Here is a 25,678-nt window from a genome sequence, read left to right on the forward strand (position 1 = left end):
CTACTTCTAGGTCAGTGGACTGAATTCTTCAAATTAAAGGGAAATTTACTGATGAGACAAGTTCTTCATAAGCAAAATCAAAGATCAAATTTTATATTGCATGCATCTTTTTAGAGCCAACATTTATGCTATGAGATGCTTCAGGAGTTATGAACTGTTTTTGTTTAAAGATCTGTATGAAATGATTGTTTTCAATACTGAAAATACATTTCACATAAAGCCACATACATTTTTCATATAAATGCCAGAACACTTTGAATCATTTATAAGACAAATGAATTAGCTATAACAAGAGCAGGGTTACTCAAATTTATTTCTAGCTATAAAACCGTACATCAAAACACTCTATGAAATCAGGAGTTTTTTTAAAATAGTATTCAGCAACTGTATTTCAAAATGCAGCATAAAACTGATGCAGGTTTCACTAAATCTTTAATTTACCAGAATTAATGCAGAAACCAGATGGAGTTCATTAAATCTATACATTCGGGGATTAAAAATAAATCCCTCAACACATCCAGAAAGAAGTTATTTCAACATTTGGAAATCAGAAGCTTGAGCATCTTCTTTTGAATATTTAAAAGTAAAATAAAATATCCTACTTCAGTGTCATCAATCTCTCATGTATTCCCATTAACAAGTTGACAACTGCTTGGGATTTGAAATGAACGTTATACAATTTTCCAGTTGAAAACGTACAATAAATGATTTTGCAACAGCATTTAATAAAGTCCTGAATAATTAAGAATCACCCTAGCTATATCACAAATAATTATGCATTAATATTATTTCCTTCTCTAATGATTAAGTAACCATCTTCTGTATATCCTGTTTCATTTAAAATATAGTTCCATTCATAGAATGTTAAAACATAATTAATATGTTTATCTATGTCACTGCATTAATTATACAAAAAGTAAAACAATTCCACAGTATGTTTATTCATTCGGTCAAAAAGGTTTCACAAAATTACAGGGGTTGTTTTTCAGGAATTAAATTACAATTAGTGGGTACAATACTGACAAACATGTACCTTTATTTTAAACTTTGTTCTGAAAAGAAAATGACCCTACAGTACTCCAAGACTCAAAGCTATAACTATAGAATATACCAGCACCTGGAAAGCATAATATAACAAATTCTGCTAAGGCAAGCAAAATACATCAATTGATAGGCGTGTATGAGAAATTATACATCCGCATGTGAGTGTACTTATGTTTTCATAACATTTTCTTCCGTCAAATTCTTTAAGAATATTTATACTTTAGAAAGAAGTCCTGATTCTGGAGCACTTGCTTTAATGAGGTTCTGGATTTCTTTGAATTTGGGATGATCTTTGTCAGCTATCAACTGCAGCAATACAGCTTCACTAGTGGTAACAATAATCCCAGTGCGAGCAAGGCGCTGGAAAAAACAAAACAGACAAAGCCGATTATCTGCTGAGAAACATTTGAACAATAAATCCACAGATTTTACAATTTCCTCATAACAGTGCATTATCATTTATCTTAAACCAGAAAAGCAACTGTTTTGAAAATAGTTCCACTTCAGTGAAATCACATTTTAGATTAATAATACAAGGATAATAAATAGCAGTTATATATAAATTAATAAATAAATAATTTCTGGGCATGGTTTTTATCATTCAATTGTCATTTTCCCCTGTTCCTTCACATAATTTTATGGGGGATCTGGATAGCCATATCTTCCAGTTATACCAATCCCTTTTCTTTGTCCATTTTGCTTTTCACAATGAATATATTATATTGGATACCTCTTATATTATATCCACCTTTGTGACTGTATTCACAGAAACCTGTCCTATAAAGGAAACATGCTTTGATGATTTTCATATCATAAAAGGACAGGAAGAGCTTGGTGTTTCTTCCAAAGATCTTAGCAGAATATTAATTCTAGTAATTGTATTGTGTTTTCTTATTGATATTTTATAATTGTTCTAAACTGTCTTGGGTTTTGGGATTACAAGAAATGTTGGATATACATTTAATATTTTTATTTAAAAAATCAGAATAACAGAACTACTTTTGTAATAGTAGCTATATAAAAAGATATCATTTTGATTATATCTGATAATAGCTTTTGGTAGTTTGTTATATGTTTTCTGAATATTTATCGTTGTTTTGTCATGTGTGTTTAATAAAAAACTATTTTTTTAAAAAAGAAAATATATCATTCTTTGCTTTCAGAAGATACTGTAAATTACATTGCCAGTAAAAATCCTCAAGTAATAAGCAAATATTTTCTATTATCTAAAACCTTGACTAATATGCCCTAGTGAATTTAATGGGGACAAGCGTTGTCTGTATGCTGCCCAGAGTCATTTGGTACAGAAATGGGCAGCATATCAAAAAATAAAATAAAATAAAAAATAAAAATAAAATAAAATAAATAATAAAATAAATAAAATATAAAATAAAATATAAATGCAATTATTGACTTTGGACAAGCTACACAATTCTTGCCAAAGTTCAAAAATCAAAACCAAAAAAATTACTTGGTTACATTAGCTTGATAAATTCTTCTTCCACAAAACATAAATCTATGCATACCCAAGATAATGGTGCATCAAGATAATGGTGCAACAAATAGGATTTGTTAACTACCATCATTATCTTCTCTAATTTAGGATACTAATTTAGGATTTGTTAACTACCATCATTATCTTCTCTAATTCACGATACTAGACAACACAGTACAGTGGTACCTCGAGATACGAGTTTAATTCGTTCCGGACCTGGGCTCTTAAGTCGAGCAGCTCTTATCTCGAACGACTTTTCCCCATAGGAATTAATGTAAATAATTTTAATTGGTTCCAGCCCTCAAAAAACTCACAAAGTTAGTCTAAATTATGCAGAAAGACATGTTTTTAATGAAGAAATGTACATGTACATATAAATGAATAATGAAGTTTCTTTCACTTAACTTGTAAACTTTCTTAAACTTTTAAATTTACATATGTTCAACTTCTCTGCCACCCAATCCTGTAGGACAGAGGTCCCCAACCCTTTTTGCACCAGGGACCGGCTTTAAGCGATCAAGAGAGGAATGGGTGAATGAATGGACGGAGGGTGGGAAGGAAGGAAGGAAAGAGGGAAGGGACAGGAACAGAGGAAGGAAGCAAGGAAACTTATGAAAGGGGAGAGTAAGAGAGGAATGAGTGAAGGGAGGGAGGGAGGGAAGAAGGTGGGAAGGAGAAAGAAAAGAAGAAATAGAGGAAGGGAAGGTAAAAGAGAGAAAGAAAAAGAGCAAGAAAGAAAGAAAGAAAGAAAGAAAGAAAGAAAGAAAGGGGGAAGGGACAGGAACAGAGGAAGGAAGCAAGGAAACTTATGAAAGGGGAGAGTAAGAGAGGAATGAGTGAAGGGAGGGAGGGAGGGAAGAAGGTGGGAAGGAGAAAGAAAAGAAGAAATAGAGGAAGGGAAGGTAAAAGAGAGAAAGAAAAAGAGCAAGAAAGAAAGCTGCAAGCACCCCCCCGAGCCCCCCAGGCCGGCTGCAACCTTTTAAAACACGCGCGCCGCTTCGCAGCTGTCTCCTGAAGCCGAACGCGGAAGTTAGCGTTTGGCTTCAGGAGACAGCTCCTTGGCGCTTGTATCTCGAATTTGGGCTTGTAAGTAGAACAAAAATATCTCTCCCCTCCCAGCTCTTATCTCGAGTTGCTCTTAAGTAGAGCAGCTCTTATGTCGGGGTTCCACTGTATCAACAGTAGAGACCTTCAGATTTCTCCGTTCTATCATATCTTGAGACCTAAAATGGTCACCTAACATCAAAAAAATCATCAAAAAAGCACAACAAAGAATGTTCTTTCTGTGCCAACTGAGGAATCTCAAACTGCCCAAGGAGCTGCTGATACAGTTCTACAGAGGAATCACTGAGTCTGTCATCTGCATCTCTATAGCTGTCTGGTTTGGTTCTGCAAACCAACAAGACCGACACAGAATTCAGAGGATAATCAGAACTGCAGAAAAAACAATTGCTGCCAACCTGCCTTCCATTGAGGACATGTATACTGCACAAGTCAAAAAGAGGGCGGTGAAATATTTACTGACCCCTCACATCCTGGACACAAACTGTTTCAATTCCTACGCTCAAAACGTCGCTACAGAGCACTATACACCAAGACAACTAGACACAAGAACAGTTTTTTCCCAAACTCCATCACTCTACTAAACAAATAATTCCCTCAACACTTTCAGACTTTTTACTAAATCTGCACTTCTATTTCTACTAGGTTTTTTCCTCATCATTCCTAGCATCCTTTTACTCCCACTTAGGACTGTATGACTGTAACTTGTTGCTTGTATCCTAAAATTTTTATTAATATTGTTTCTTCATTGCTTATTTGACCCCTATGACAATCATTAAGTGTTGTACCACATGATTCCTGACAAATGTATCTTTCTTTTATGTACGCTGAGAGCATATGCACCAAGACAAATTCCTTGTGTGTCCAATCACACTTTGCCAATAAAATTCTATTCTATTCTATTCTAATTAAAACAATAAAAGAAAAGTAGTCTAAGAGGGTTAAAATACTTTCTTCTATTATTTTATTGATATAAGAGGATTCCTCATATGAGTTCTATGTCTCAAATACAGTGGTGCCTCTACTTAAGAATGCCTCTACTTAAGAATGTTTTTAGATAAGAACCAGGTGTTCAAGATTTTTTGGCCTCTACTTAACAACCATTTTCTACTTAAGAACCCGAACCCGGAAAAATTTCCCATGAAATTTGAGAGAGGCACAAAGGCCCGGCCAGTTTCCTGCCATTCCCCCTTTAATCCCAGCCATCTCGGCTGCCAGAGGAGCCTTTTGGTGACACTAAAGGAGGCTTTGGCAGTCCAGAGCAAACAAAGCATTTTCGTTTCTCTGGGCGCTTGGAGAGGGAATAAACCTCTGCCAGTGCCCAGAGAAAAGAAACGCTCCCTTCGCTCTGGGCAGCCGAGGAGTCACCACAGCAAAGGAAAGGCGCCGGCTACAAAGCGAGCAAGCGAGAGGAGAGGGGAGCCCTCCAGCATGGGAAGGAAGAGGCAGCAGGTAGCAGCAGGGTATGGGAGGCAGCCTTGCACAGGGTGTATTGAAGGTGAGTGCTCCTCCTTGCCCCCTCAGAGTCCCTCTTTTTTTTTTTAAGCCCTAAAGTTTTGGATTTTTTTGATTCCCCTAACCTCACCTTCTTCCTTTGGCAGCGACTCTCCTCCATCTCTTCTTCTTCCTCCTCCTCCTCCCACCCAAATTCGGAGCTTTTATTTCTTTCCTAATGTGTGTGCACGCATTATTTGCTTTTACATTGATTCCTATAGGAAAAATTGCTTCTACTTAAGAAAGTTTCTACTTAAGAACCTGGTCAGATCAGAGAACAAATTAAGTTCTTAAGTAGGGTATCACTGTACCAGGATTCCTTTCCTCAGTATATATTACTGTACTATATATAAAAATCAGAACTAGAGTACATTAATTTCCTTAGGGATTTTGCTCCATTGTCATCCACATATTACTATTTTTTTCACCTGTCCTTACATCAAGATACATTTAAAATTGATTTTGCTTATGTTTTGTAAAACTGATTTCTCCCTCTCATCGGAAAGGATAGCTGATAACTTTGTCATACACCTTTATTTTAGTAAGTCATTTAGTAAGCTAATTATTCTACAAATGATTTCATGTTTTCTAAGCTACCTCAGGTTTTGTTTGAATGTATTTTCTTTTCATATTTTTAATTTTCAGTTACTGCTGCCAAAGGAATAAGTAAAATAGAGACTATATAGATGCTAACAAATAATATTAAATAAATGTTTTTCCTTTTCTGTGCCACAGAAATATTTGAAACTACAGGGATATAATACTTATAATTTTTACAATCTAATCATTACTGAAGCCAATCTCACATAACTATCTCATAAAATTACCTCGAGAGCAAACATTCTGTCCATCATACTTCTTGAAGAGGTTGCATCAGCCACAATATGAACTTCCAAACCTCTGCCAATTAATTCCAGCGCTGTCTGCTGAATGCATACATGAGTCTTGAAGAAGAATAAAAGTAAATTATATCAGCAATTATTATATTTACAAATGACATTTACCTTTATTTCAATAGTAATGCTGCTTTATGAAAACTACAAATACATAATAAATGAAATACATACTTCTACTCCAAATAAAACAACACTGCGGATTCCAGGCATCTCTGCTATAGCAGCCTCAACTTCAGGCAAAACCATAGAAAACTTTGTTTTGGGTAAAACAAGTTTCGCTCCAGTTAAGTCAATTTCTTGAACGGTGCTTCCAAGGCCTTTAGGATACTGTTCGGTTACAATGATTGGGATTCCTAAAATCCGTGCACCTTGAAGCTACATAGATTAAAGAAAAACAGAAAAATGAAAGTTCATTTAAATAATAAAATATCAATAATAGTACAATTAAAAGAGTACTTGACTTTCAAAGAATCAAATAGACATACCAATCGTTGGCTTACGCTGATAATATCTCCAAAATACTTGATAGCAGGTCTGAATCTTTCTTGCATATCACAACAGAAAAACACAGTGCTGGACGGTGTGAGATTTCCCAGTGTAGTTATCTGAGATAAAGAAAGAAAGGAATAATAATTATGGTTGCCATCTGATTTTACTTTTAAAATGTCTCGTTGTTCTCAATTACCTTGTGTCCAAGTAGATATACTCAGGATCCCATTGTTTAAACAGAAATATTTTAAATGGGTGGAAACCCAAATCCATGCTATTTTTGTTCCATAGAATATTTAACCCTATCTTAGAATCACATATTGCCAGGTTAATATTTTATAATTCATAAAACCTCTCTTTTAAACCCAAGCTCCTTTGGTAAGGAAGGTTATTGTTTGTGAAAAAGAAATCCAGTGTGTGAAGATAGTAATATAGTTTTAGTATCTTTATCATTATCTTTGAAATGTATGAATGCTTTATCAGATAAATCCAACACTTTGGGGTTTAAAACAATTTTCTTGTTGTTAGTTGTGAAGTCATGTCTGACCCATCATGGCCATATGGGCAACGTTCCTTCAGGCTTTCCTGTTCTCTATCATCTTTTGGAGTCCATTTAAATTCACGCCTACTGCTTCAGTGACTCTATGCAGCCACCTCATTTTCTATCATCCCCTTCTTCTTTTACCCTCAATCTTTCCCAGCATTAGGCTCTTCTCCAGTTGAGCCCTTCCTTCTCATTTGGTGGCAAAAGTATTTGAGTCTAATAGGAGATACTACATGAAAATTAAATAACAGAAAAGATGCTTTCATATATTATGTTTTGCTAAGGCCCTTTTGAAAGCAAAGCTTATTTTTCTAAGTTTAGCTATTCATTGTTTTTCCTCATTCAAATATGACTGCTGAAATGGTTATCTTATTTTTTTTTTCATCAATGTTTTCACTGAAATTCTTGATCTAAAGGACTAGAAGTGAACCTTTATACTAGAAAGGATTGAACTGCTGGACTAGGATCACAATGATTCAGGTACAACTCTGTGCTTGGGAAGTAGAAATCTGACAAATGAATATGCACAGAGCATATTTTCCCGTATCTGAAAGAAAGGTCAGGGATCCTTCAGAGAAGCATCTCACATAGCATGAGTATCTGTTGCCAGGGGAAAAAACACACACTCTCTTTCCTATGTAACAGTGATTATATGCTTGGGAGAATCATTATCATTATCACCATTTGCCTCAATACATTTTTCTCAATTCCTGATCACTATTTTTCCCCTTGGAATAATTCACAAGTTTTATACTCATTTGATATTACTAACACATAAATATTAATTGATTTATGACCTGCCTGCCTGTTTTGGCAAGCAATTATAAAAGTGACCTTTATGATAACTAAGTTCAGCAACAGCCGAACAGACTGAAAATCTTTTCATATTAACTCAAAATATATTATACTAATTTCAATAAAAGTATTCCTAAAAACGTGTAGGCTAATTAGAACGTTTGGGTTGCAATTCTAAGCTAACATATTTCAGAGTAGGACTGATTTAACTCAGATGGACCATTGTTTGAGTATACATTCACAGAACTATGCTCTCTAAGTTTAACTTCTGAAGAAAGAACAAGCAGAATTGAAGTATTGATGTTTCATATACATAATTACATAAAGGAAACTGTACTGTTTTATGTCTGTTTTGTTTTTCTATTTTGGATCTGGCCAACATCAAAACTGATTTCACTATATATTATGTAAGCAGTCACTAGAACTTGAAGATGTTCAATATGAATGAGACACATCTTGGTACTTTTTCTTAGTTAAATTCTTCAGAAACTGGAAATAATATGATTATAACAGTATTGATTTAATTTGTGTTATTAATTAAATCATTATTTCACAAACTGTAATTAAACATATAGTGTATCTGCAGCATGAAAACGAGCAAAATGAAAGAGAAACACATATCATACATACTGTATTGTTCAGAGTATAAGACGCACATTTCTCCCAAAAAAGAGGCTGAAAATTTGAGTGTGTCTTATATACAGAATGTAGCTTTTATTAACCTTTTTTCAGCCCTAACGAGGTGCTAACAAGTGCTTTGCTAGCTACACAATCTTCCCTTTGCCTAATTTTTTCACTGCTGATCCCTCTGACAATCAGCTAAGATTCTGTGCTTTAGAAGCCTTTTTTCAGTCCTAAGGAGGTGGTAACCAAAGAAGCGATCTTCCCTTTGCCTTGTTTCTCTCTCTAAAGAGAAATGAAGTGTTTTAGAAACTGTTTTTCATCCCCAAACAAGGGATAAAAAGCAAGCATGTGTGCTCAAAACCAGCAAACTAATGTGTTGAAGCTGACCAAACTAAGGACTAGCCAGGTGAATAGCTGGCAGGTAGATTATTTTTTCCCCTATTTACCTCCCAAAAAACTAAGGTGCGTCTTATACTCCAATGTGTCTTATACTCTGAAAAATACAGTATATTGTATCTTTCAAGTTACTGCAAATTAAGAAGTTCATTTTAAAATAATACCAAATACTTCTTTATGAACGCTGAATGTAAGCATATAGCTATTACAAAAAGCAGGTATCTAAAGGCAGACTTCTATTACAAAATCTAAAAATGCTGTACAGTGCAATTTAGCCCATGGAAGGGAAAAAAATGATTGAAAGAGAACATGTTTTCCCTGTTTAACTCATATGATCTACAATGTTCCCAGAGTTCCTATAAAAGTAGCTGCTGAATTGTAATATTTCAGGGAACAGAAGATACGACATTATTGACTTTATTTATTAACTGCAATGTAGTTAACAGTATTAGAAAAAAATAAATTAAGATTAAATTTAGTTCCAGACTTGGCTAATTGTAGTCCAATCTCTAGTAAAGCCAGCTTGAATATTATGCATCTCTTTTTAAATAGAGAAAGGGGCCCTTTAAAATGAAATTTTATTTTAATCCTTCATTTAATCCTCTCCCCCTTCTGCTCCAATGTTGTTTCTTGTTTGCTCTTTTTTGCATAAACATTCAAAGGCTAAATCTAGCCTTTGACCCCCTAAAAAAGATTGCAAATCCCAGAGTTTAAAAAAAAATCCAGCCAAATGAAACTTATTTCCAGGGTATTAAATATTCATTCAAAGTGTAGCACTTTCCCACCAAATATAGGAATACAAGATGTCTTGCTTAAGACTTCAATCTTAAAATGATAAATTATTGAATCTTTTTTGAAATATGCATACTGGGTTTTTTTTAATATAAAAAAATGCTATATATAACATAACACCAAAACAACATAGAATGATTTTTATGACTGATATAAAATGTAGGTATTGAAAATGCATCTACAGTGATCCCCCGAGTTTCGCGCTCTCGATCATTGCTAATCGCTATATCGCGATTTTTCCACCCGGAAGTAAAAACACCATCTGCGCATGCGCGCCCCTTTTTTCTATGGCCACGCATGCGTAGATGGTGGAGTTTGCGTTCCCCGGGCAGATCAGCTGCTGGGCGGCTTCCCTGGGTCTTCCCCCTCTTGCTGGCGGGAGGGCGAGCGGCGGGCATCAGCGAGGAGCCGGGGTTTCCCCTTTGCGTGGGCGGCCAGTAAGACCCCAGCGCCGCTTCCCAGCTGAGTCCCGAAGCCAAACGCGGAAGTTCGCCTTTGCCGTCTGGCTTCAGGACTCAGCTGGGAAGCGGCGCGAGCAAACGGCATGGGCGGGCGAAGGGCGGGCGAGCGGCAGCGAGGAGTTTGCGTGGGCGGTGGGGAAACCCCAGCGCCGCTTCCCAGCTGAGTCCCGAAGCCAAACGCGGATGTTCGCCTTTGCCTTCTGGCTTCAGGACTCAGCTGGGAAGCGGCGCGAGCGAACGGCATGGGCGGGTGAAGGGCGGGCGAGCGGCGGGCGGGCGGGCAGGCAGGCAGCGGACAAGCGGCGGGCGGACAAGACAAGCGGCGGGCGCGGCAGCAGCGAGGAGTTTGCGTGGGCGGTGGGGAAACCCCAATCTTCGGCTCCTCGCTGCTGCGGCGGAAGTAAAAACACCATCTGCGCATGCACAGATGGTGTTTTTACTTCCGCACCGCTACTTCGCGAAGAATCGATTGTCGCGAGGGGTCCTGGAACGGAACCCTCGCGATAATCGGGAAACCACTGTACATCAATCTAGTACACAGTTCTTCAAAGTTGGCAATTTTAAGACTTGTGGACTTAAACAAGTTGAAGTCCACAAGTCTTAAAGGTGCCAAGTTTGGAGACCCCTGGTCTAGTACCCATACCACTGTCATATTTTAACTGTCAAGGATAGAGAACTGACTGAAAAAATGAATCTTTAACAATAAATTCCAAGGGTTAAAAAGTACCTTGAAAGAAAAACTGACCCATTTTTTTGCACATCAGATCTCGGTCAATCCCCAGGACAGTGTACTAGTGTGACAGATTTCTATTGGAAACTGTCGTATTTTATAACATTTTTAGCTTGACTTAAACATCATGATGACTGTGTCACGGCTATCTGATATGGCATAATACTGCTGATAGGGCCAAACAATAATGGTTGACTAATGTTGACGGATATTACTAGTGATGGAATATTAACAGTGGCTTTCAGGTTCCAAAATAGTGATAGTGAACCTTTTTTGGCTCGGGCACCAAAAGGGTGTGCGCGCATGCGATGGCGTGCATGCAGGTGCCCACACCCAATGCAATGCCAAACACACCCACCCACATGCACACAACCCACATGCTGCCACCCCTGCGTATGCGCACAACCCCACACACTGCCCTCCGGTGCATACGCACAGGACTCATTGAAGCTTTCGGTAGGCCTATTGGGCTGTTTATTATTCTCCCCAGGGTTCAGGAAAGCTTCTTGAAGTCTGGGGATGGCAAAAAAAATGGCCCAATAGGAAGTTCAGAAACAAACTTCCGATTGGGCTGTTGGAGCATTTTTTGCCATCCCCAGATTTCAGGAGGCTTTCCCGAACCCCGGGAAGAGTAAAAACGGCTGAAAAGAAGGCTGAAAATCTGCTTGCCTGCACTGTAGCTGACATAGGGCAATGCCTTGTGTGCCCTCAGATATGGCTCCACGTGCCAACTTTGGCACGCATGCCATAGGTTCTCCATCACTGTTCCAAAATACAACACAGAATGTCTTTGCTCATGCTCTACACGCAAGGAAACTTTCACTGAGACTGAAGACTTCTAACTGAATCTAATGCCATTTCTTCTCTCCTTTACTCCATTTTATAGAGAGTCCCTAGAATGAAATAATAGGATAGGAAATAGACATTGCAAAATTGAGACACCTATCTGGGGTAAACTAGGGTAAATTAAGACTGTCAGGTAAAGGTAAGGGTAACTCTTAATCCTGCATAGGAGGTTTAGAGTAAATACTTCACAGTTTGCCATATGGACTATCCTATACATTAATCTTATTTCAATAATCAGCAGCATTGGAGCTCTAATAGAATAACATATGCTATTGCATAGACATGCTTACTTGCTGTAATATTTACATTACTTACTTACTTACTTATAATACAAACAGTAAAACCAAAATAATCGGAATAATTTAGGCTTAACAGTTTTAAAATTATAAGAATATTTTAAAAATTTCAAAAGGTGAGGAATTTCAATATGGGGGTTTAACAGTTGCTAATATAGGCAGGGAGAATGCACTCATATGGTTGTGTGGGCCTCTGGGTCCCCCCCACAAAGTTACATTGTCATGTTTTGACTCCTTGGCAGAAGCCAAAAGATTGGGGGCTCTCCTCACCTCCGATGGCAAGATGTTCCACAATGCAGGGACAGCGGCTAAGAAGGCCCTCTTCCTGATTTAAAATGGAACCTAGTAACAGCATAACATTATAAAGGTTATAAAGACGTTTGGGTGCTTCAAAGTCAGTATTTAATAATTGCTGAAGATGTAATAGTCATTTATTTTTATACTCTGATAATGAGAATCTGAAGCTAACTATATTTACTTTTTTAGAATCAGTGTTACAAATTTTGCACCACATAATTCAACCTATGAACCTTCAGTCAGCGACCGTTCCAAGTTACAATGGTGCTATGAAAATGGTTGTGATTTATCCTATACGTTCCAGCCAACCCAGCACCCCGAAGGTCAGGTGACCGCAATCCGGATGCTTGGCTACTTATTCATACTTATGTTTGGTTGTCAAGCGACCTTTAATCACATGCTTGTCATTTGCAAACTTCCCTGACAGCTTCCCCAAAACGTCAATGGGGAGGTTAGCAGGGAAGGTTGCAAGTTGCTGGGGTAAGTCTCCCCAATCGGTGCACCCTCAGTGCTTGTGCCACTTGCACACCCATGCACCCTCCACAACCTATATTGCTGACCTATGTGATGCCTCTCGTGCACCCTCCCAGCCGCCACCTTCCCTTGCGTACTCGCCACACCCTCATGCCATATATTTATTTATTTATTTATTAGATTTGTATGCCACCGCTCACCATAGACTCGGGGCGGATCACAACAGCAATAGAACAATTAATAACAAATCCAATAATTTAAAAACATTTTTAAAAACCCCATTATTAATCAGACATATATACAAACATACCATACATAATTGTATAGGCCTGGGGGAGATATCTCAATTCCCCCAAAGGTGGGTTTTAAGAAGTTTACGGAAGGCAAGGAGGGTGGGGGCAGTTCTAATCTCTGGGGGGAGCTGGTTCCAGAGAGTGGGGGCCGCCACAGAGAAGGCTCTTCCCCTGGGACCCGCCAAATGACATTGTTTAGTCGACGGGATCTGGAGAAAGCCATCTCTGTGGGACCTAATCGGTCGCTGGGATTCGTGCGGCAAAAGGCGGTCCCAGAGATATTCTGGTCCGATGCCATGAAGGGCTTTATAGGTCATAACAAACACTTTGAATTGTGACCGGAAATTGATCGGCAACCAATGCCATGCTTGTCATATACCAGTGATGGTGAACCTTTTTTTCCTCAGGTGCCAAAAGAGCTTGTACACGCACTATCATGCATGCACAAGTGCCCACACTCATAATTCAATGTCTGGCGAGGATGAAAACAGCTTCCCCTCCCCCCAGAGGCCTTCTGGAGGCTGGAAAAAGCCTATTTCCCAACTTCTTGTGGGCCAAGAAGGCTTGTGTTTCGCTCTTCCCAGGCTCCAAAATAATAATAATAATAATAATTTATTAGATTTGTATGCCGCCCCTCTCCGAAGACTCGGAGCAAAAGCTTCTCTGGAGCCAGGGGAGGGTAAAAATGCCCTCCCCCATCCCCCTCGGAGGCTCTCTGGAAGCCAGAAATGCCCTGCCAGAGCCTCTGTGTGAGCCAAAAATCAGCCAGCCGACACACACATGCATGTTGGAGCTGAGTTAGGGCAACCGCTCACGTGCCAGCAGATATGGCTCCATGTGCCATCAGTGGCACTCGTGCCATAGGTTTGCCATCACTGTGATATACCCTTCCCAACACCCCTCTGATCCTTACCCAGCAGCCACCTGCCTGCCTGAGGGCCTGGGATTTGCAACTGCTTGTCAGCTTCCCCACTGATTTGGTTGTGGGAAGCCGGAAGGGAGTTGCTTGCCTGCCTAAACAATTTACAGATTCAGGCAATGAACACAACCAGCAACAAAGATTGCTGGATTATCACTACCGAGCAGTGTTCCCTCTAATTTTTTTTTTTTTGGGGGGGGGGGCAGAAAAGTATAGTGTCTGAGCGGCAGTCCCTTCGGGACTGGGCGGCACAGAAATAATAAATAAATAAATAAATAAATAAATAAATAAACAAATAAACAAACAAAAAATCCACCCTGTTTTGCCTCAGAGAATTTCAAAATAAAATACTGTACTGTGTGTCTATAACAGTGAGCTCATAATAGGGCAACTCTATCAATATCAAAATGCCACTTAAATAGTTGAGCTAGTTTCAAACTAGATTTTGATTTTCTTTCTCTCTTCCTTACTCCCATTCTTTTTCTTTCTCTTTTCCTTCCTCTCTTTTTTCTATCTGTTTCTCTCTCTTCCTCTCTTCCTCTCTCTCTCCTTCCCTCTCACTCTTTCCCTCTCGGCTTCTGGGCAGGTTTGGAAAACTCTGAGTTGATGATGATTTTTAAGTGAGCGATTGCTCACTGCTCAGCTTAGAGGGAACTATGCTACCGAGCAGAACATATTTGGGCTAACAAGACTGACAATTTATTTAAAGGCTTAAAGGGAGGGGTCCCCAACCTTGGCGACTTTAAGAGTTGTGGACTTCAATTCCCAGAGTTCCTCAGCCAGCTTTGCTGGCTGAGGAATTCTGGGAATTGAAGTCCACAACTCTTAAAGTTGCCAAGGTTGGAGACCCCTTCTTAAAGGCATTCCAGGAGCCTCGTGTGACCAGCTGAGATTAATAGCCGAACTAAGAAACAAGCCCAATAAAATCAGAGGGACCAATTCATGTGGTTTAACCTGTATGTTCAGCGTTACGAAATCCCACTCACAAGGCACTTTAGCCCAGATCACCTTCTGTGGCAAACTAGCATTCCCTCCACCATTTATTAATTGTTATTAAAGTGTGATCTGGGAATACTCAAGCTTTATCCAATTTTATCCACTGTTATTTTCCCACTAACCATTAAAACGGAAGGAAATTCACTGATTAAACTGAATGTTCCACTTTCTGGATATAATGAACAAGGAGTCAGTAAAGATGCCAACCTTAACATAGTGGTGATTAGATTTCCTAAGCAGGGAGTGGGATTCTTCTCTGCTGCCTGCCTCATTCCTCTCTTCACAGATCTATTGGCTAGAGAGCACAGCACTGCCTAATCCAGTGCAGATCCTTCCAAGAGTTAATTGCAGCTGCTGTTGTTGGAGATAACTGATGGAGTTTTCCTGAAAGCACTGAGGGGAAGGTTTAAAGGAAGATGCAACTAAGGAAAGAAGAGCAGGAAAGACGAAGGATCTGGTCTTTCCTGGGGATGGTGCTATGTGCCAAGAGAGAAAGAAGCACAACTTGAGATGAAAAATGAGGTCACAAAGCAATGGAGGCTGAAATCCCTGTAGCGGGAGGTAATGCTGGGCTATGGAGAGTGGGAACAGCAAGCTTGCAGAAGTAAACATCCCCTTGAATGGACTGCAAGGCAAGTTACTGGTCTTTCCCACAGCTAACCAAGAAATGCCCACGATAGCATAACAAACCATTGCTTGGTGAGAGAAGGTGGTCCTGCAGCAGATCACTGACCTCCAAGATCCTCTTCATGCAGCACACAATGGTTATTCAGCATAGACAACTTTGCTTTTTTTGTGTGTGGATCAGCTTGGTCAGGCTTTAATCTGCCTCAGCAATACAGAGGTTATGTCCTCTGTAAAAGTTAGGGGGTTGGATCCAGGTGTTATTGTTAATGGACCCTACACACGCAATGGGGTAGCGAAAATGGAGCTCAACCCCAGAGCACCCAATTTGCACTGAAAGATGTTGAAAGATGTTGAAAGAAAATGCAGGGTGTCCTGCATAAGCCACGCCCACAGTGAGGTAGTAAAATTTTTGGTAGCCCTTCACTGCCTACACATACACACACACACACACAAACATACACCAAAAAGCAGGAATGAGCTCTCCAAAACATAAACATTTGTTATTCTTTTGGTGCTGGTAACCAATGAATTGGGTTTAAGCAATGCGTTGAATAATGTAGTGTTAAATAACACATTGAATGACCAATGTTTTGTGGGACTAATCTAAACCTGGTTTACAAACCAGAAAAAAACTTTTGTTTTGAAAAGGCCCAAGACCAAAACCACGTTTTACTTCACATGTCCCCCAATATACAACACACTGTTCCCATTCTCGAGACACACAACCAACATTAGAAGCCAAGATGGACTGGTTCAAATGCACCAGCACAAACTGTGATGGGCTATTGAATGGTTCAGGGTGGTGTAGTGTTCAGAGTACAGCACCGCAGGCTTCTTCAGCTAACTACTAGCTGTAGTTCAGCAGTTCAAATCTCTCCATCTGCTCAAGGTTGACTCAGCTTTCCATCCTTCCCAGGTGGGTAAAATGAGGACCCAGATTGTTGAGGGCAACATGCTGATTCTGTAAACCACTTAGGAAGGGCTGTCAAAGCACTATGAAGCCGCATATAACAGTGTTTCCCAACCTTGGCAACTTGAAGATATTTGGACTTCAACTCCCAGAATTCCCCAGCCAGCATTTGCTGGCTGGGGAATTCTGGGAGTTGAAGTCCAGATATCTTCAAGTTGCCAAGGTTGGGAAACACGGGCATATAAGTCTACATGCTATTGCAATCCAACCTATGTAGCCAGGGAACCAAAACCGACTTGCAGAAGGTGCGCAGGCTGGTTTTGACCCCTCTGCTGTCGTCCTGCGGATTTCACTTTTTCCCGGCGCCACGTGGGTGTGTTGCGTGTGTGTGTGTGGAAGGCTCCCACTGGACGCCAGACGGCGACAGGGCCTTCGCTTCCATGGGTCGAGGCGGCACTTGTTCTCGCATTCACTTAAGAGACACACAAAACGCACACACGTACCCACAGCCGCGCGCACGCCGGGGGGCACGCGCAGCCCGGCTCTCTTCACACACACACACACACGCCCGCCGCCACCCACCTGTATCTGCAGGGGCACCAGGCGCAATTTGCACCGCTCGTTCACCAGGAATCCCTTGGGCAGGTCGACGTACTGGCTCCACTCGTCGGAGAAGAGCTGCACCACGAACTTGCGGTGCATGTCGAGCTGGTCGCCGTAGAGGCTCAAGAACTTCTGGATGAGCATCTCGTAGCCGGAGCCGCGCGGCACCGTCGAAGGCCTGGCGAAGACCGAGAAGCAAAAGAGCACCGGGACGGACCCAGGGCCGCCGACCCCTCCACCGCCGCCGCCGCTGCTGAGCGGGAGAGGAGCGACGGCGGCTGAAGGCTCCGAAAGCTGCTGCTCCGCCGCCGCCGCCATGTTCGCGGGCAGCCGCTCCAGTTCCGCTCCGCCGGCGCAGCTCCTCCTCCTGTTACTGCCTCCGCCGCCGCCGCCTGGCCAGACGGGAGGCGCTGGCGGCCCCCAATCGCGGCTCTTGCTCCTCCTTCTCACCATAGGGAACCTGTCCTCAGACGGGCGAGGCGCCGCCAGGTGGGGACGCGGAAGGGCGGAAAAGGTCGCCGCTCCCCTCTTGTTTCAATCGGTGTAGTGGTGGGAGAGAGCGAGAGAGTCGCTCCTCCTGGCCCGACCGGTGCGCAGACGGGCGGGCACCTTGGGCTGTTTCTGAGGCAGCGGACCGGGACGGCACTGAGGCGCTGTGGCGGGGAGCTGCGGCTCGTGTCCGAGTCTTGGCCGCGGCGCCTCTTTAAGAGGAGGTTTAGAAGAGAGGGCGGTCTCTTCGGAAGCCAGGCTGCCACTCGTGCCCGTTCCCCCACCTCAGAGAGGCCCATGCCAGCTGCGCCCCGTCCACTGTGGATTTACAGCGCCTGCAGAGCATTATAGCGAACCGAGAAAATGGAAGAGCGTGTAGTAGAGAGCGATGTGGAATGAAGTCAAGCAGGGAGAATCATACAGTCCTCCCCTCCCCCTTTTTTAAATGACCGGCTTACAAAACCAAATTTAATTTAAATTGATTTATTAAATTTATAAGCCACCCAACTCTCGGACGGCGTAGAGCAAAGTAAAAACAATGTAAAAAAATAGTTAAAAACAACTTCCCCCCCCCCTGACTTGTGGACTTCAACTCCCAGAATTCCCAAGCTAGCAAGATTAGCTAATCGTGCTAGCTTGGGAATTCTGGGAGTTGAAGTCCACATGTTATAGAAGAGCCAACTTTGCCTACCCCTGCCCCAGAGATTTGCACCACCACCATCACTCTCCGGGCCTTCCACAAGGTTTTAAAGACATACCTTTACCAGCAGGCCTGGGGCCCTTGAACGTGAATGCTCTGCTTTGGTCTACAGTATTTTATTTTATTTATTTGTTTTATCAAGTACCCACCTATAGCGCCAGGCATGGGGGAGTTGAGACACCTTTCCCCCAGGCTTTTTTTATATTTTATGTTTGATATGTATGTGTTGTTTGGTTTTTAAATATAAGGTTTTATATAGTGTCATGTTCTAGGCTACCAGCAGGGGGAGACTTTTGGCGGGAGTAGTCTTGTGTTCTGATTGGTTAATTGGGAAGTATAAAACCCTGTCGTTGTGTTTTGTTACCTCAGTTCTGTGTTTAAATAAAGTTGAGTTATACCAGCTGTGACTGCTCAGTTCCTTCACTACACTGGCGACGAAGGAAAGTTGGATCAGAATCCACATTTCTAGCTGCCGTCGTGAGGAAAAAAGAACCGGTAAATCAGAATGTCAACACAAATAGTTTTTCCTCCGTTTAATCCTCAAGGGGAATCTTGGGAAGCTTATCTCGCCCGATTTGAGTGCTTCTTGATTTCAAATGATTACAAAGATCTTTCTGGAGACAGAAAAAGGGCTTATTTCTTGAGTTTTTGTGGGACAGACATGTTAGAGACTTCCCTGTCATTATTTGCCCCTCGATCTATTCATGATGTGCCATGGGGGGAATTCCTTACAACTCTACAAAACCATTATGCCCCCCCACCGTCTCGCAGCGCTCGTAGATATTTATTTTATCACAGAAATCAAGCAGAGGGGGAGACAATTAACCAATACATGGCAGCCCTCCGGCGCGCAGCAAAATCCTGTGAGTTTCAAGATTTGGATGATTATCTTTTGGATCGTTTAATTTATGGGGTGAGGGATGCCAGACTTCGGCGCAGGCTTTTAACAATGTCTGAAGTGACACTAGCGGCTGCGTTAAAAGAGGCTAGGGCTGTAGAGATGTCTACACAGTCATTGGCAGAGATGGATCTGCCTGCAGACACAGCCACTACGCATAGCACTGCAGCTGCTGCAATTTTGCCACCAGAAATAGAAAAAAATTTGAGGCAAGAAGAGGAAGAAGAAATTAATAAATTAGCCACCTCATCCAGGCAAAGGCAAGCACCTTCGGGAGATTCCCGTTCCCTGGGGGCATCGCGTTCCTCGTGTGGGGGTTGTGGCGGAGATCACCCCCGAGCACTCTGTGGATTCCGCGAGGCTTACTGCCGCCGTTGTGGAAAGCAAGGTCATATAGCAAGGGTCTGTCGTATGCGAAGGAATGCCAGCACGCAGCCTTTTCCTGTCAGAGAGCCATTTTTTCAACAGCAGAGGGCGTGGCAGAGGGAACCGTTCGGCCGCCGTGACTCCTGCAACGTCATTCAAATTGCGACTCCAATCAACACTCTCCAAGCTCCGCAGCTGTCATCTCAGCAAGGAAAAGCAGCGAAGTCTTCGAAAATCTCTGTGTACGTGCGAATTGGTGGATCTTTGTGTCCTATGGAACTCGACACAGGGTCCTCTGTCTCGTTGATGTCTTGGAGCACTATCAAGCGATTGTTTCCCCGCTTGTCTAAAAGTCGTTTGGGCCCGTGCACTGTTTTCTTAAAGGACTATCAAGGCAACGTCATTCCCACTGTGGGACAAGGTCATTTTCCTGTGCAGTACAAAGGTTTTAAGGGGCGGTTACCCATTGTTATTGTAAATGGCCCTTTTATAAGTTTACTGGGATTGGATTGGTTTTCAGCATTGGGGTTCACTATAGAGGGTATAAATGTTGTTAATGATTTAACCATGTCTCAACAGTTAGCAAAAGAGTTTCCTACAGTTTTTGATGGTACTCTAGGGAAATATTTGGGCACACCAGTTTCTTTGACCCTCGATCCATTAGTTCCTCCAGTTCGCCTGAAGCCCCGGCGAGTGCCTTTAGCTATTAAGGGTAACGTGGATTCAGAATTAGATCGTTTGATTAGCCTGGGAATTTTAGAGCCGGTTGACCAAGCCAAATGGGAAACCCCTTTAGTGGTAGCAATTAAACAAGATGGATCTGTGCGTTTATGTGGGGACTATAAGTGCACGGTTAACCGAGCATTAGCACACCATTCCTACCCTGTACCCATGGTTGCCCATCTATTACATTCATTGGAGGGAGGAAAGGTATTCGCGAAAATTGACCTGTCTCGTGCATACCAACAGTTAGCAGTGGACACTGAGACAGCTGATATACAAACAATCATTACCCATCGGGGGGCGTTCCGTTGTACTAGGTTACAATTTGGAATAAGCTCTGCCCCTGGAATATTCCAGGGGCTTATGGAGCGCCTACTATATGGAATCCCTGGCACCTTGCCATATTTCGATGATGTGATCATAGCCGCCTCATCCCGCCAAGAGTTATTAGAGCGAGTCAGAGCCGTACTTCAGAAGTTCCAAGACGTGGGGTTGCGAGTTAAATCGGAAAAATGTATTTTTGCTTCTCAAAGTGTTGAGTTTTTAGGTTTCCTCATAGATAGCAAAGGAATTCATCCTACCCCTGCTAAAATAAGAGCTATCACAGAGGCTCCGGAACCAAGATCCAAAACCGAACTACAATCTTTTTTGGGTTTATTGAATTTTTATGCAATGTTCCTCCCTCACAAGGCTTCAATTGTAGAACCACTGCATAAATTATTGGCTAAAGGGATTCCATGGCATTGGGGTAGAGCGGAGGCCAACGCATTCACGGCCATTAAAGAGGTGTTGGTATCTCATGATATTTTAGTACAATATAGCTCACACTTGCCATTGATATTAACGTGTGATGCATCCCCTTATGGGGTGGGCGCAGTTCTGGGTCACATTCTACCTTCAGGAAAGGAAGCTCCTATAGCATATTATTCAAGAACATTAGGCCGCCCTGAACGTAATTATGGGCAATTGGATAAAGAAGCCTTGGCTCTGGTGGCGGGAGTCAAGCGTTTCCATCATTATTTATATGGCCGCAAATTTAAGTTAGTTACGGACCATCAACCCCTCCTGGGAATACTGGCGGGAAATAGACAAACGCCCGAAATTCTTTCTCCTCGTTTAAATCGTTGGGCCCTGTTTTTAGCTAACTATTCATATGATCTGATGTACCGACCAGGTCGCACCATTCCTCACGCGGATGCGTTGAGCCGATGCCCGTTATCTATTCCTGTTACAGACCCTGCTCCCATTTCCACCGTATTAGCCATAGAGTCGTGCCCTATCAAAGTATCTGCTGCCACAATTGCTTCCGAATCAGCAAAAGACCCTGTTCTCTCTGTGGTGACGTCATGGATTTTACGCGGTTGGCCCTTTTCTTGCAGTGAGCCTTCTTTTGTACCGTACTGGGTCCGCCGAAAGGAACTGTCTGTGTTACGGGGATGTGTGTTATGGGGTTCAAGGGTAGTTATTCCCCCTTATTTACAGTCTAGAGTGTTGGAGTTAGTACACATTGGCCACCCCGGAATAGTCCGGATGAAAGCGTTAGCGAGAGGCTACATCTGGTGGCCAGGGTTAGACAAGGCAGTGGAAAATAAGGTTGCCAGTTGTCAACCTTGTCAACAAAATCATACAGCCCCTCCTGCAGCCGCCCCCCTTCAGTGGGAAAATCCCAATATGCCTTGGTCCAGGATTCACATCGACCTTGCGGGTCCGATGGAAGGAAGGATGCTTTTGATAGTGGTTGATGCGTACTCGAAGTGGGTAGAGGTCAAGATTATGTCATCTACAACAACAAGAGACATTATCAGGGGGCTATCAGCTCTATTTGCAACTCACGGGTACCCTGACGTTATCGTTTCCGATAACGGTCCACAATTTGTTTCTGGGGGTTTTGAGGCCTACCTCGCGGGGTTAGGTATTCGTCACGCTAGGACTGCCCCGTGGCATCCGGCCAGCAACGGCATGGCGGAGAGAATGGTGCGCAGCACTAAAGAGATGCTGTCTAAAATCACCCGAGGTACGCTGCAGGAGAGAGTAGATGAGATGTTATTGGCTCAACACACCACCCCTTGCACTTCAACATCAAAGGCCCCCTCTGAACTTTTAATGGGACGGAAATTGCGAATTGTGTTAGACAGACTTCATCCTTTGTACACTGAACCTGAACGAGAAATTACAGCTGCTCGATGTTTTAGAGCCGGGGACTTGGTTTTTGCCCAAAACTTCATGGGTTCGCCTAGATGGGTTGCCGGCACTGTTAGCGGTACCCGGGGGCCTCGAGCATATACAGTGTTGTTGTCTGATGGGCGAGAGTGGCATCGTCATGTGGACCAATTAAGAGCCAGGTCAGCTGATGTACTTGACCCAGGGATAGAGGAAGAAGGTCCTGGCCATGGGGAGGGCATTCCTTGTTTGGAGTATTCCGTCCTAGAGAGGGATGAGTTACACATGGGTCCTCCCCAGATGTTTACGGGGAACGATGGGAAACCCCCAAAGGTCCCAACAGTCGAAGCCGAGGGTTTGGCCGAAGGAACAGTGGAGTTAAAGGGCCCACAAGTGTTATCTAGAGAAATCAAAGGGCACCAGAGCATGCCTCGTTGTTCGGGGCGCACCAGACGTAGGCCGGCATACCTGGATGATTTTGTATGCTCCCCCCCCCTAGGGGAAAGGAGTGTCATGTTCTAGGCTACCAGCAGGGGGAGACTTTTGGCGGGAGTAGTCTTGTGTTCTGATTGGTTAATTGGGAAGTATAAAACCCTGTCGTTGTGTTTTGTTACCTCAGTTCTGTGTTTAAATAAAGTTGAGTTATACCAGCTGTGACTACTCAGTTCCTTCACTACATATGCTTCTTTTTTAATATTAGACTTGTTCGCTATAATATTGTTTTTTATTATTGTTGTGAGCCGCCCCGAGTCTTCGGAGAGGGGCGGCATACATATCTAATAAATAATAATAATAATAATAATTATTATTATTATTATTATTATTATTATTATTATTGGTGGTATACAAAGATTTTTATTTTATTTGTTTGGTTTGTCAAGTAGGTATTGGTGATATACAAAGATATAACAATATTTGTATACATGATACTACTAAGAGAAACATTAGAACAGGAGACGGAAGGCACGCTAGTGCACTTATGCATGCCCCTTGAGATGAATCGGTTGAATGGTTGTAGGTATTGGGTTATAAGATTGATTTTTTTAAATTTGGGGTTCTGATAAGACGGTTAGGTTTTTATAATTATTTGATTGTATTGTTTCTTATCTTGTAAGCTGCCCTGAGTACGGATAAGAGCGGCCCAGAAATCCAATAAATAAATAAACAATAGATAAATAAAACCCCAAAAAGAAAGACAGTTATTCAACAAACATCCATTTCTTCTAGGGCAGAACTGGATGGTCTTACTCAATGGCCCAGAGCCTGCCGGCAGAGCCAGGTTTTCAGGCCTTCCGGAAGGCTAGGAGGGTGAGGGAGATATGGGTTTCCAGGGATAGTTGATTCCAAAGAGCCAGAGCTACCACAGAGAAGACCCTCCCATGCAGCCCCACCAATTGGCATTGTTTGACCGATAGGATTTGGAGAAGGCGGACCCTGTGGGCTCTAATCAGTCACTGGGAGCTATGTGACAAAAGACAATCCCATAAATACTCTGGCCCAATGCCATGTAGGGCTTTATAGGTGATAACCAACACCTTAAATTTAAGCACAATCATTAAAATAGAACCCAATGACAAATTACTATTATGGATTCAGGCATTCCACATAACCTTGTTGGGCTCTGAGATGATAAAATTGCCCGGCTACTGAAAATTTTAACTAGAAGCATTCCAAATGAACATATTTCATGAATGGTATTTGTCAGTTGGATGGCTGTAAGTTTGGTAGAATTGGAGATGCCAATTTAGGCTCTTCAGTCCTGGGTCTTCCCACACATAGCTAAGACATACATTAATCTTTGAGCCAGTTAATTCTCCTAATGGTGCAAGCAAAGGGAAAATCTTTTCTGTATTGGCACTGAAATGCAATGCTGGAGCCAAGCACACAAGAACATTGCTACTGTTCTACCAAATTATTTAAATGCATTGGTTATCTATCCCATCCTGTTGTCAATTAAAGTTTAACACATTGATTGTGGCATTTCACCATTGTACTAGGCAGTCTTTTTTGCTCTTATGAAAACAAGAATGCTAGGGAGGATCCACTGCTGGATGCTGAAGTTTGTTCTTCCCACAAAGCAGGCCATAAAGAACATTATGAGGATGGTAATGGTGAAGGCCTCAGGAAGTTCAGATGGGCAGAAACATCCAAGTTCTAGCAGAAATAGGTGAGCAATGCAGCTTGATGAAAACAGAGTCGATAGAACCAGAACTGCATCTGTTACTGTGCTCAATACATCTATCTATCTATCTATCTATCTATCTATCTATCTATCTATCTATCTATCTATCTATCTATCTATCTATCTATCTATCTATCTATCTACCTACCTACCTACCTACCTACCTACCTACCTAAAACACCTTATTTTCCCAAAAACTATCCTCTGAGGTGAGGTGAGCCAAGAGAAAATGAGGTGAGTTGAGCCAAGCTGGCTTTTAGGGCCAAAAAGTAAAGCTCACATTTTCATTTTTATTTTTTTGCTTTCTAGCCTGATACCTTAACCAATAGACCAAACTGGCTGAATATTTCCTATTTCAGACTTGAACCATGCCTGTGTTGATAGTATACTTTTATATTTGTTCCAGATCTGATGCAAAAAAAATCCCAACCATTTGGTAACTGGGAATATTTTTTTAGGTTTTTTTAGATGTTTGGTTATCCTACTTTTGGGTTTTTTAAATAAATTACTCAAAATGATGAACATACCTAATACTTCTTTCTCCTCTCCTGTTTTCTTCATACAACCAGCAAAAATATAAGGTTATGATATAACTCAGTAGCTAATCAAAGTAACATATAAAAGCAAATTTCAGATGTTGATACAAAGTATGGGCTGCTTTTCTGGTTTCAACTTATGGATGGGAAAGACAGCAACTAAATTTAATTGTTAACTTGATAATTTCCCCTTTAATTTCCCCTTAATACTGTAGCTAATGTGATAAATTTCCCTTTAATTTTGATTTGGCAGCAAGTTCTGGAGTATATACATTTTCACAAGGCTTATTACATGCAACTCTGGGATTGTAGATTGTGCACTATTGAGATAGGAACAAATGACATTTTATCAAATAAGTTGTACTTTTATCAAGATTTATCATATTAACTTCCTTGGAATAAAATAGCTTTCACTGAATTTTTATTAATTTTAACTGAGATGAGTTCAGTGGTTCTTTATGATAATTAAAAATCACAAAACTGTGAGGAAACCTTTTCTTGGATTACTACATTGCTTTTAACCATTCAAGACGTTTGACAT

At 41.6% G+C, this 25,678-nt stretch overlaps 1 protein-coding gene across 1 annotated transcript; it reads right to left on the reverse strand.

Annotated features, from left to right (window-relative positions):
• Positions 1 to 295: 295 nt before the first annotated feature.
• Positions 296 to 17,764, reverse strand: ISOC1 (isochorismatase domain containing 1). The gene is made up of 5 exons (XM_070742836.1): positions 17,063 to 17,764; positions 6,477 to 6,596; positions 6,163 to 6,366; positions 5,923 to 6,039; positions 296 to 1,404 (listed from the first exon to the last, which is right to left on the reverse strand). Exons 1-5 carry the CDS (start codon positions 17,534 to 17,536, stop codon positions 1,258 to 1,260), a joined length of 1,062 nt encoding a protein of 353 aa, XP_070598937.1. The 5' UTR covers positions 17,537 to 17,764; the 3' UTR covers positions 296 to 1,257.
• Between the last annotated feature and the right edge of the window lie 7,914 nt (positions 17,765 to 25,678).

This window comes from Erythrolamprus reginae, chromosome 2 (genome assembly GCF_031021105.1).
Source record: "Erythrolamprus reginae isolate rEryReg1 chromosome 2, rEryReg1.hap1, whole genome shotgun sequence".
In the NCBI taxonomy this organism is placed as follows: Eukaryota; Metazoa; Chordata; class Lepidosauria; order Squamata; family Dipsadidae; genus Erythrolamprus; species Erythrolamprus reginae.